The sequence below is a fragment of the Arctopsyche grandis genome, chromosome 9 (assembly GCF_051622035.1).
Source record: "Arctopsyche grandis isolate Sample6627 chromosome 9, ASM5162203v2, whole genome shotgun sequence".
Taxonomy (NCBI): Eukaryota; Metazoa; Arthropoda; class Insecta; order Trichoptera; family Hydropsychidae; genus Arctopsyche; species Arctopsyche grandis.
Genome location: NC_135363.1, coordinates 27,911,299 through 27,923,752, shown reverse-complemented (window position 1 = coordinate 27,923,752; position 12,454 = coordinate 27,911,299). Strand labels below are relative to the sequence as shown.

The 12,454-nt window shown below is 33.1% G+C and overlaps 2 protein-coding genes across 2 annotated transcripts in view; one reads left to right on the top strand and one right to left on the bottom strand.

Moving 5' to 3' along the window:
• LOC143916687 (protein Wnt-5b-like) overlaps window positions 1-1,421 on the top strand; it is a 64,745-nt gene extending 63,324 nt beyond the window's left edge. Inside the window, exon 7 of the mRNA XM_077437884.1 lies at window positions 546-1,421. Within this exon, the coding sequence (XP_077294010.1) occupies window positions 546-558 (13 nt within the window). The 3' untranslated portion in view covers window positions 559-1,421. The remainder of the gene's footprint in view (window positions 1-545) is intronic.
• Window positions 1,422-5,335: 3,914 nt separating this feature from the next.
• Window positions 5,336-10,221, bottom strand: LOC143916685 (phytanoyl-CoA dioxygenase, peroxisomal-like). The gene is made up of 8 exons (XM_077437883.1): window positions 10,053-10,221; window positions 9,321-9,452; window positions 9,138-9,249; window positions 8,906-9,061; window positions 7,299-7,448; window positions 7,065-7,214; window positions 6,849-6,986; window positions 5,336-5,666 (listed from the first exon to the last, which is right to left on the bottom strand). Exons 1-8 carry the CDS (start codon window positions 10,115-10,117, stop codon window positions 5,613-5,615), a joined length of 957 nt encoding a protein of 318 aa, XP_077294009.1. The 5' UTR covers window positions 10,118-10,221; the 3' UTR covers window positions 5,336-5,612.
• Between the last annotated feature and the right edge of the window lie 2,233 nt (window positions 10,222-12,454).

The following is a 12,454-nucleotide window of genomic DNA, read 5'->3' as shown; positions in this document are numbered from 1 at the left end:
ATAAAACAATGTCTTCCCAATCTATGTATGTAATGGAATTAAACCCTCTATTGCATTATTATAATATAATCAAGTAATGTAATAGTAAACATTTGAGTAGTTTTCCATATTATGTGAAATTTAAATTTCAACACTTCCAGTATCTATTACATTTAATAGGTTGTGGCTATTTGCAGGTACTATATCTGCGAATTATTGGCTATTTGCAGGTACTATATCTGCGCATTATTGGCTATTTGCAGGTACTATATCTGCACATTATTGGCTATTTGCAGGTACTATATCTGCAACAGGCGCAAAGCCTTCTGCGCATGCGCGTGAACTGTCACTGTCAGCGTGTTTACTGTTAAAATTTTGTTTTAAACCTCTTAAAATTTAGTTCGAACTCGTAAAGTGACGTAGTATGAACGATTGATTAAACATATAAGATGAAAATAATGACCGATTGATTAAACAAGTCTAGCATATATTAAATGTAAGAAATTATAATCGGATTATAAGTTCACGCGCATGCGCAGAAGGCTTTGCGCCTGTCGCAGATATAGTACCTGCAAATAGCCACAACCCATTTAATATCCAATGCAATTCAAATCAACGTAACCTATGTAGTTTATTTTTGGCGGTGAATGATTTTTGTTAAAAGTCTGATATATTAAGTATTATATTGAATAAATGTAATGAATTTAGTATCTTTAGATTTCGGCATATGATTATATTATGTGTAATATATTAAAAAAAAAAATCTAAATTTATCAAGTAGTTTTGAGGTTATGTTGGATTTCTCCAATTTGTGTAATCAGTAAAATTTTTAAATATAATAAATCTCTTATATTAATTAACGTTTGCATTTAAAGCATAACGATTGTGTATATAAAAAGAATATCATCGATGTATATAACTAATTTATATTTTAGGATATGTTATAAAATTAACGGAATATAGATTTAAACGACGAATATACATTTTAAAAAATTCTTTCAGTATTAATTCGAATGGATCCTCTTTTCTAGTAAGCGTGTGTATGTGTTTCAATAGAATAGAAATATGGATGTAAGTTATATAATTATATAATATTTATAATACCGAAAATAAACATGTAAAAATATTTTCAGACGTTGTTAATTTATGTAAGTTACAAATCTGGAAATATTAAACTCTTTGACTATTTACACATCACTACCATAAGTTAGCTAATTAGATATAGGTATAATATAATAAATGTCGAAAAAATACAATACCTAAGCTAATTTCAATGTTTTTTTTACGATATGTACAAATAGTATATTATTTTTATTTAACTGTGCGAGATTTTTTTTAATATAGTATGAATTAATTAAGATAACGATTGTAAATATTGACTTATTTATGTTGCCGAATATTTATAACGTCTTAATGAAATAAATTATAATTTCTTTTAATACAAAAAATGCTTTATTTATCATATATTTAATACGGCTATTCTGTGTGTTTGCGTAAGATAACGCTCGCCGTACTATAATAGTCATTTCGATTCGACATACATATGTACATACATAACGTCATAGCTGAAACAATGTCAACAAAACGTACCAATATAATAACAAAATAAAAAAACTTCTATATATACTGTTTGCTACCAATATTGAAACCGCTATCTATTGAAATTTTTTTTTCTATTGGTGTTTTATATTGTTCATATGTATGTAGGTAGGTAGGTAGCTTTTACCATTTTTTTTTTTCATATTAAACATTAAATTAAATATATTTAAAAGGTATTTGAAAAAAATTCGACCGCGTGCGGATCGAACACGGCACCGACGCATTTCTTTTTATTTAATAAATTAATTGGCCAACACCCATGCGATGATAAAGTAATTTATTATTATTATTTATTAATAGTTTTGGACCACTGTTGCATTACAGGAAGAACCTAATGCGCCACACTGGCCTACATTTGATAAATATATAAAAACAAATACAATTAGTAAAAAGTAGAAAACATGGTAAAATAAAATAATAATAAAAAAGTAACAAAAGGAAAATAATACATCAGAAAAAAAATGAACAAGTGTAAAAATCAAAAATAAAATCCATAAATCCCATTCTTTGTTTACATTGAACAAAATTAAAATAGTACATAAAAATGTACAAAGGAGAAAGAAAAAGTATAATAAAATAAAACAAAATATGAATAAAAAATAAAATCACAGCGAGGCCCAAATGGAAGAGAGTCGATTAAGATTCCACCCATACATCACATTCAAATTAAGAAAGTAACGATGAGCGCAGGTTACCAGATAAATATGTTAAAATAATATCCGATAATCTACGCTCACCGAGGTGGAAAATATCGCATTCAGGAACGACAGCAACGATTTCATTGAGAAGTCGAATAGCTCTTGGTATAGGAGCCATTCGAAAAAGAACTGTGCGAGCAGGAGGTACAACCATTAAATGATGATATCTACCACGCACATAATTATTAGGTACATAAAGTCTCAACTGTTCCAGCAACAACGGGCATGACGTATTACCACGCAGTAGCTGGAGAACGAAACGAATTAAAGATAAGTTTCTCCGAAGTTCAAGGGAATTATACCCAAGCATGCCCAAAAGGAAAGGAGTAGGATAGAGATATGGGTAATACCCAAACTCTTTCTTATATAGAAAACGAAGAAATGCTTTTTGCACTTTTTCGATAATAAGAGAGTAGTTTGCTTCATGCGGATTCCACACAATCGCATTATACTCTAGCTTACTTCTAACAAGCGAGTTGAAAAGCAAGCGAGAAGACAAGGGGTTGGAGAATAATCTAGCATATCTCAAGACAAATCCAAGTTGACGAAAGGAAACGTCAGCGAATGTCTTGATGTGGTTGTGAAAGGTGAATTGAGGATCAAAAGTGATACCCAAGTCGACCATAGATTCCACACGCTTCAACAATACGGATCCAATGGAATATCCGTGACAATAGACCAAATCGCACGTCCATAACTCATAATGGCACATTTACTAGTATTCAGTTCAAGCCCTAAACTGGAACTGAACTCTAAAACAGCGTTAATATCCGCTTGAAGGAGAGAGGCTTGCTTCTCATCCTTGACAGCAAAGAATAATTTAACGTCGTCTGCAAACAAGAGACATGAAGCATTGCGTAGTACTTTAGGGAGGTTATTAATAACTATAGTAAATAGTAAAGGGCCTAAGGTGAACCCCTGAGTTACACCAGATCGGGTACAATATGAAGGAGATTCATAAATACCATATCTAACAAATTGCTTCCTATCACTAAGATAAGAAGCAAAGAGTTTAAGAAGACGTGGAGAAAAGCCCACTTCAGCTAATCTGATCATAAGAGCGTCATTATTGACAAGATCAAATGCTTTACGAAAGTCAAAGTAGGCTACATCAACTTGTTGACCACCGTCAACTTCAGACATGGTATAATATGAAAAGCAGGCAAGATTAGTGGTAGTGGAACGACATGGTGAAAAACCATGCTGCTCATCACACAACAATCTTTTGAACTGCAAAAGAATCAAACGGTGAAGGATATTATCAAAAATTTTGGTAATAGCCGAGATAATAGCAATAGGTCTGTAATTTTCAACCTCATTTTTAGAGCCATTTTTATGAATAGGAATGACTCTAGATAATTTCCATTTTTCAGGATAATTACCAGAACCAAGAATTAGAAGGTTAAAAATAAACTGAAGAGGCTCTAAGAGCGAATTACAGCATGCCTTTAATACGTCAAGAGGTACACCGTCAGGCCCAACAGACCCCTTCAGCTTCAAAATTGCCATCCTAACATCTCCAAGCGAGACCCGCGGAATGTCTATACCGACACCCTCAGTACCAATTTGGGAAGCCAAATTAGCATCAAGGGATGGTGATCTCTGATCAAAAACAGAGCTAAAAAATTTAGCAAAAGCATTAGCGATCTCAGAACCGACACAACTCTTATTATTATATGATAATGAATGCTCAAGGCCATGTGAAATATGCTTACTCTTAATAAATCTGAAAAAGTGGTGAGGATTACTTGCGATAGCACTCTCCATCTCTTTGACGCTCACTCACACCACGTTTCACGATCTTCCTAAGAATCCGGAATTTCTCATAGTCACGAAATGATTGGCTATGTTTCCATCTTCTATGATACAACCATTTTGCACGAACATCAGCAATAAGCTTAGACCCAAACCACGGTGGAAATAGCCGACGATGTTGTTCTGAATTAGGATAGCTGATGAACCGAGGAACATGACTGTCAAAAATATTATAAAGTGTATTATACAAAAATTCAACAGCATCACCAGTATTCATGAGGTACATTTGGCGCCAGTCAATTGAACGAACCTCATTATAAACCAATTCAGAATCAACACGAGCAAAATTCCATCGTGATGAAGAAACCACAGCAGATGAACAAGCTGAAACAGCTTTCACAGAGGATAAAAACAGAAGCTCGATATATAATGCGTCATGATAAAGGTCCTCAAGGATGACCGCAGTTCCTTTTGGGCATAGGATCATCGTTGCTGACACGTCTTTAGATTCATTCACCAACACAATATCAAGCATATTTGGACTAATGGGCGAACCAACCTGTACCAGGTCGCAATAGGCAATAACAAAATTAAATTTATTGCGGACATGAATATTAGAACTAGGCAAATTGAAATCACCCATTATTAACAATATGTCACGTTCATTCATAAAATCACGTACATTCATCATATTCGAAAACAATAAGTCATATACATCCTCATTCGCAGCGGGGGGAATGTAAACAACACAAATATACAGTCTCAAAAATCCAAAATCGACTCTCACCCATAAGTCCTCACCAGAAGGAGTTTCAAAAATCTTCATCCTGACAGAGCGCAACCGGACGCGGAAAGCAAATGAAACAATTAAAAGAGTCAAACAATTCTGAATTAAAGAACGATGGTGTTAACCATGTTTCAGTCAGGGCCACGATATCATCACCAACACTATACATAGACGCACTAAACGCGGCCACTTTGGTCCTGAGACCGCGTACGTTTTGATAATACATGATCAATCTTCGATTTGTCTGTCTGGCGCGTGAGTCTTTTAGGTGCCTGAAATGACTGCTTTGATGTCAGAATACTAGCCAGCGGAGATAAAGCAGAAGGGGAAGATGAAGTCAAAACAGCATCCGGAGCATCACAACGATGAGGACCAGATGAAGCGATAGTGTATGTATATAATAACAAATTCCAAATGACTTCTAACAAATGAATCGAAAAGCAAGGCAACAAGTACTATGGGATTTAAAGGATAATACTTAACTACATAACCGTCTTTAAAATTGAAACATGTTTTTATATCATGTTATATACATTTTTAATAGATAATATACGTATGTAAATAATAGATAATAGATGTACATTTATAAATAATAGATAAACATTTATAATAGATAATATTTTAAAAAAAATCTCATTTAATTACACAAATATACAAAATATCTCATATAATTCTATTACAAAATCTTATTATATACAATATTTTTTTTTTTTTTGGTTAATAGTATGCATTCATATATGATTGGCTGGCCACTTTTATTGGAAACAACATATTATATGAACAAAATTTCCACATTATAAATTAATGCGCTCGCCTCTCAAATCCTTCGCTCTGTAGTACATTGCCGTCTAAAAAAAATAAGCATCAAGAAGATAAAAATAATTTAAAAGGTCAAAATAAAATATTGTTTTAAAAAAATATATTACTTCCAGTTTACGAATTCTGACCAAAATCTTATCAGTTCTAAGATAGTGCATAAAGAATACAAATAAAAATTTTCAGCTTGATACGTTCAGGGGTGTGGAAAGAATAGTGACCACAAAATTTTTAACCTTTCTAAGAGGAAAAATCTCAATTCCGGTTTATTAAATTTAGTGACTTTTTTTTATTTTCATCACATTGATACAAGAATAATATATGAATTTTTTCGTGAAAAGTACACATGCTTAAGGGGTCGAAAAAAATAGTGGAAGAAAAATCGAACAAGAGTAAACTGCCATTTCCAATTGACGGATGCTTACCAAATTTTATACATAACTTGGTACTAAACTTAAACTGCTAGATATGAAATTTCAGTTCAATAAACCAAAATGTTTCTGAGAAAAACACAAAAAACCTCGATTCTCCAGAGTAAAAGTACTACTTCCGGTTCAGATAAAAATATTTAAAAAATATAAGGTTATAAAGATTATTATTTCTATTACATATAAAAAAATTTCAGTCCGATTCAGTCAGCGGTTTGGGAGATAATTGAATTCAAAAACTTAAAAAAAAGAGGACACCTATAAGGGGAGGTACCATTTCCGGTCAACTTAAAAATTTGAAAAAAATTTACGTCGTGTCGATCAGAATTTCATTAACCGATATTAAGTTTCAGTTCGATAGGACTAACGGTGTTCAAAAAATCCCCAAAATACACACACACACACACACATTTTTCCTAGATCATGAACAGTGCCGGCCTTACACCCGATGGCGCCCTCGGGCAATTTTTTCTAAACACCCTTAGAAAGAACTTTCGCCTTTGGCGCTCTAATCTAAAATTTTGAATGGCTTTTGGCGCTCTGATTTTAAATTTTAAAGCGCCTTTGGCGCATCGTTCGGCGCCCTAACTTATTTGGCGCCCGACCTAGCCCCCCCTAAAACCGGCACTGATCATGAAAACGATTCTGAGTTCGAATCAGTCAAAATCTCGAGTTCGAATTTTCGCATGATTACAAAACTTCATCTATTGTTACTACGTACATACATACATAGATAAAGTAAAAATCCATTATAATATGTAATCTATGATGATACGTGATGCATACCTTGAAATCTACGTCGAGTCCCTTAGATTTAGCTATTGCCGTGATCTCATTGGCAATCCCTTCTTGTACAGTGCCTTTAGTTTCGATATAGTTACATTCGCTAGCTGCATAATGGCACGATATAGCCTTACGGAAGTTCTAAACAAGACAAAGAATAAATAAAATACAATTGCATTCACAATATGACGGCTACAGACGAACAATATAAGTATTCACTTTGGTGGTGTTTGGTCCAGAGCCGTGCACCATAATGGGATGGAAGAACACGGTGTCGCCTTTCTCCATCGGCACATACACCCGTTCACTCTCCGGTGCTATTTCGAACTCGTTTTGAATGCCGTGGTACGCCTTATTTATTTTGTTATCCTGAAATAAATACACATATTAGAATATATCCAATAGAAAGTATATACGTAAGCATATATGTATGTACGATTCAGTTTTCATTACATCTGATACGGGATAGCGGTGTATGAACAGTTCTCCTTTATGTGAACCGGGAATGACGAATAGAGATCCATTCTCTTTGTAAACATCTTCCATGGCAGTCCAAGATGCGACTATACGATTGGCAGGACGGAAAGGAAAGTAGTACAGATCCTAAAATTAATCAATACGAAATATAACCCCCTTGAACACAATGAGAAAAGATAAATGCGTATAAATAGTAGTGTTTTTTTTAAGATTTTGAATGTCCACTCATTAATTTACATAGTTTGTATCTTAATCAATAGATGTTTTTTCTATTGACCTTTTATTGCATTTAAATAGTACCTGTAATTAATTATCTAGCGATTTTTAAAAGTAAAAATATATTGTTTTACACATTTTTTTCCCGTAATATTATTTATAAGGGGTACGATTTAACATATGAATGCATTGACTTTTACTGATAAAATTACATTAACTGTACATTGAGAAAAAAACTTTGTATTTTAAAAAAACTGTTTGTGCATTATTTTCGGTGCATTAAACAATCTCTTATTGTGCATCAGATAAAATATTTTGGCATTATAAAGTGACCATTACAAAATATGAAACGATCATTTGAAAAAATAGATTTTAGCATTAGAATACATACAGATAAGTGTCGACTGTCAAAACTGTCAAATAAATTTATATAAAATAAAACTATTGAAATAAATTTAATAAAATGTTTACTATTATGTAGATTAGTCATGTTTAAGCGGTTTATATTAAAAATACCGAGCGAAGCCGGGTAAAACCACTAGTCTATTATATTTATAATTTTTTTTGCAAATTAAAAATTTAAAACTTATAAAAAACTTGATTTTTTGAAGACTAGCTTTTGATTTAAAAAAAAAAATGAAAACTGGCTTTTTTTCTGGCAGTTTATTGGAACGCTTCCTATGTATATACATACATATATAATTTTTAATTTTATGTCTCAAACATTTTAACCGTTTGCCCGCGGCTGTCTTCCACAGAATTTCTGAACTTTGCACGGGATTTTGAGGCTTATATGCGCCTATTTCAACTATTATAAGGTTCAAAATTGGTTGAATATATTACTGAGAGTTGAATGCCATCTATTCAATTTGCTTACAATGAATATATACCAGTCAAAATTAGTTTTTTGTGGAACCATAGTGAAACCTCGTTTATGTGACGTCACGTCTGTTGAACAATGGCGACGATACGTCTCAATTGTATGAAGAATGATTATTTGACAATTAAGCCAAAACTACGAGATATATTATGTATTTTATTGTTTAAAATAATACTTTATGTGTTAATTAACATATCTGGTTACTTGAATAAATATTAAAATCTGTATTTAAGGTCGAAAACTCGATTGCCAAATTCTCGAAAAAGGTGCCGCGTACAGGGCTTGTTCGCTATATTTATTGCCGCGGGCAAAGGGTTAAACGAACTGTTGAATTATGATAACATATGTACGTATATGTGATGATAGTTTATTTATCTTATATTAATACATATATAGATTTTTGTAACTATAGAATGTATTAAAAAAATTCCTTGTTGGAAACTGTTATCGTAATTGGATAACACCGCTGATAATCATAATCATATACCTGATGGGGTGGATGTCTGGTGGTTCCCGGAGGTTTGTTGATGAGCATACTGTGCATGCCCATAATATTTGGTCCGGTGAAGCTGGATATAACGTCCAACAACTTGGGATACTCCGTATACAGCGAAAACACATTGTCATACAATATGTCTTGTACCTGAAATCGAATGTGTGTGTTGTTGTAAAATTGAAAGAAAAGAATTGATGTTTCACCACGATTGATCGAGTCAAACCTTATTGTATAGGTTTTCACCGGTATAGCCAGCTTCCATCAAGGCGATTTCTCGCATCATAACCATCGGGCCTTTGTCGACTGCCCCGTTGCACAAATCGACGAAATGTTGCCTATAAATAAAGTATGTATGTATGTAAGTATCAGTGAACTCAACTAATACAAGTAATACATTCATATATACCTGCATTTCTCTAGGATATCGTCTGGAATCAATTTTTTAATTACCAAATAGCCATTCTTTTCGTAAAAATCTTTTTGTTCTTTGGTGAGGGGTCCACAGTCCAATGTGTATTCATAGTTCTGTGCGGCCACGCTAAAATTTAAATATAATACAAATTGAATGGTGATTGTGTATCGTAATTGGCAAGTCTTAAATCAGATATTAAAAAAAAATCATTACATGTACACATTACATATAATCAATCAATTGTGTTTTTTTTGATTCTTTCAATACATTGATAAAAATTATCAGTGGAATATTTCACGTACGCCACGATAAATCTACATACATACGTGTATGACAAAAATCTAAATTTAATATTTAACAATAATTAAAGTACCTATATTTTTATATATGTTTCGTTTTTTTAAATTATTTTTGCTAATAAAAAAGATAAAATTAAAAAAAATTGATAATTTGACCTTGATGCATCATTTTTTGTGGGTTCAAGCATCCTGGCCGCCTAAGTTTGATGTTTATATAAAATACCAATTGATTTAATTGATTTAATAGCATCAATATGCTATTATGGGTAATTATAATAATTATTACTAGTCAAATAAAATTATGTCTCAATAAAAATAAACAAAATATAAAAGAGATAACATATATTTATATGTTTAATAAATATGATTATACATAGTTGTTATGACGTGAGCGAAATGTGCAAAATGAAGTAAATAAAAATGTTACGGATTCGGCGAAAGGTTGTGGCGTCTGAGATGACCGGTGATGACTTCTATTCTTCGAGCAGCCATTCTTCGATCAGCAGCTGGAAGTTGAACGATATACACAACCTGCCGCACCACTTTCCAAACTACGACTGGCTGTAGCAAAACTGCAACTGTCAAAATAACTTTCCTGTATAAACACCACGTTGCGCGGCCATTACTCTTGTGCAAAGTTTGAAATATATTACATTCCAAATATTTTAAATTTAAGTCAAATCGCTGTCTCAAATGAAATTTATCTATTTATCATCAACAATAGATGATGTTTTGTGATTATGCAGAAATTAGACCTCGAGATTTTTATTTTTATTTTATTTTATTTTTTTATTTTTATAAGACATCAATTAATCAAGCACACTCGTCTAACAGATTGCTCCAAAGCGACGAGTGTGCTAAAATGGTTAAGAAAGGGTACATGAAATACAAGTAAAATAAATACATATGACAAAATAAATTCTTAAAAAGTTCTTAACCGTTCTAATTGGTCGCGATTTCCGTAACTAAGGAAGTGGTGCAGTAAATGACGAGAGATGTGACAAATGTCAATGGCACCATCCAGTGAATTTATGAAACGGAGGCCTCGAGGAATGGGAGAATTACTATACGCCACAGTTCTAGCCAGAAGAGTTTGAATAAAAACGGGACGATGGCGGGTCCATATCACACTCTCCGGAGCATGAAGACTCAACTCAGCTAGGATAGACGGACATGAGATAAAGCCCTAAATACGGAAAACAAGATCTTGATGAGGGCAACACTCCACCTGTGTTCAAGAGAAGTGTAGCCGACCATACCCATGACGAATTGTGAAGAAAATAAATATGGTTAAATTCCATATTGCTCCTTATAAAGCAGTCGAAGAAAGCGTCTTTGGATAAGTTCAAGTTTGATAGATAGGGATTTAGTGGAAGGATTCCAGATCATAGAGGCGTATTCCAAGATACTCCTAACTAGAGCATTGTACAGCAGCTTCAAAGCGGTGGGATTATGGAAGTGTAGAGAATTACGAAAAACAAACCCAAGCATTTTTGAGGCAGAGCAACACACAGAGTCAATATGATCAGAGAAATTTAGGTCACTCTGAAATGCAACCCAAAGATCAACAGTACAATCGATCCAGTTCAGTAAAGAGTTACCAACAAGATAAGGAAAGGCACGATCGGGGATAGATCTAGATCTGGAGTAATATATAACCTTGCACTTGGAGATATTCAGAGGCAAACGGTTGGTTAACGACCAATCATGAAGAGCATTAAGATCCTCTTGTAAAAGCTCACAAGAGCGTTCAGAATCAAGACTCAAATAGAGCTTTAGATCATCAGCGTATAGTGAGAAATGATAATTGACCAATTTATTACCAATATCATTGACAAATAAATTGAATAACAGGGGCTCGAGGTTAGAGCCTTGGGGAACTCCTGAGCCAGTGATATAGACACGGGAGTGAGCGGTACCGAAGACTACAAACTGTTGACGATCCAGAAGATATGATCTAAAAAACTGGACCTTTATCAAAAATTTTCTGGAAATCGGTATAAATTACACAAACAGATAAACGATGGTCTAGGTAACGGTGAACATAATTCGTAAACTCGAACAGATTCGTAACGCATGTTGCTCCTCAATCACAAATGTATGATCTCGAAGACCTTAGCAGGACTAGACAATAGGGAGATAGGCCTATAATTTCCTATATAGGATTTATCACACCTCTTATGTATAGGTACAATCCGGGTACACCTCCATAACGCAGGAAAGGAACAGGATTTAAGAGACAAATTGAAAACATGCAATAAGGGCTGCATCGGGGTAATTACGTACGTAACGATAACATTTATTTTATGACTATGCGTATATTACGAGTCCTGAAAGACACATATACAAGTGAACTAACTTCCAAATGCATATGTACACAAAGACTTCATTGTGAAGTGGATGAAGACTTATCAAACAAAGCTATTAAGATGTGTATAAAATAGATTAAGTCTATCTTATGCAAATAACAATGAAAACAATCCCAATCGATAATAACTAATTAAATTTAGTAAATGTGCGGTGTGAAATATGTTAAGTTTATTATAAACACAAAACTGTAGAACAAATAGATGAATTATAATGAATTGAGAAGTTCAGGGGGTCATGCGATTAGTGAATTAATTCAATTATGTATAATTGAAGGTTAGTGGAAACTTTTAACTCATTAAACTCATTTAATTTCACCTCAACTATATTATGTACTAGTTTTTTTACCCGGCTTCGCTTAGTATTTGTAATATAAACAGCATAAACATGGCGAATCTAATAGGAAATATTTATTTGGTTTTTTATTAAATTTATTTGAATCGAAAAAAATATAATATTCAA

Excerpts from the sequence above, each read along its gene's own strand:
- LOC143916685 (XM_077437883.1), bottom strand. The coding sequence starts at position 10,117 with ATGGCTGCTCGAAGAATAGAAGTCATCACCGGTCATCTCAGACGCCAC. Across the intron at positions 9,453-10,052 it reads CACAACCTTTCGCCGAATCC|CGTGGCCGCACAGAACTATG; the intron begins GTAACATTTTTA and ends TTTAAATTTTAG. Across the intron at positions 9,062-9,137 it reads GTGAAAACCTATACAATAAG|GTACAAGACATATTGTATGA; the intron begins GTTTGACTCGAT and ends ATTCGATTTCAG.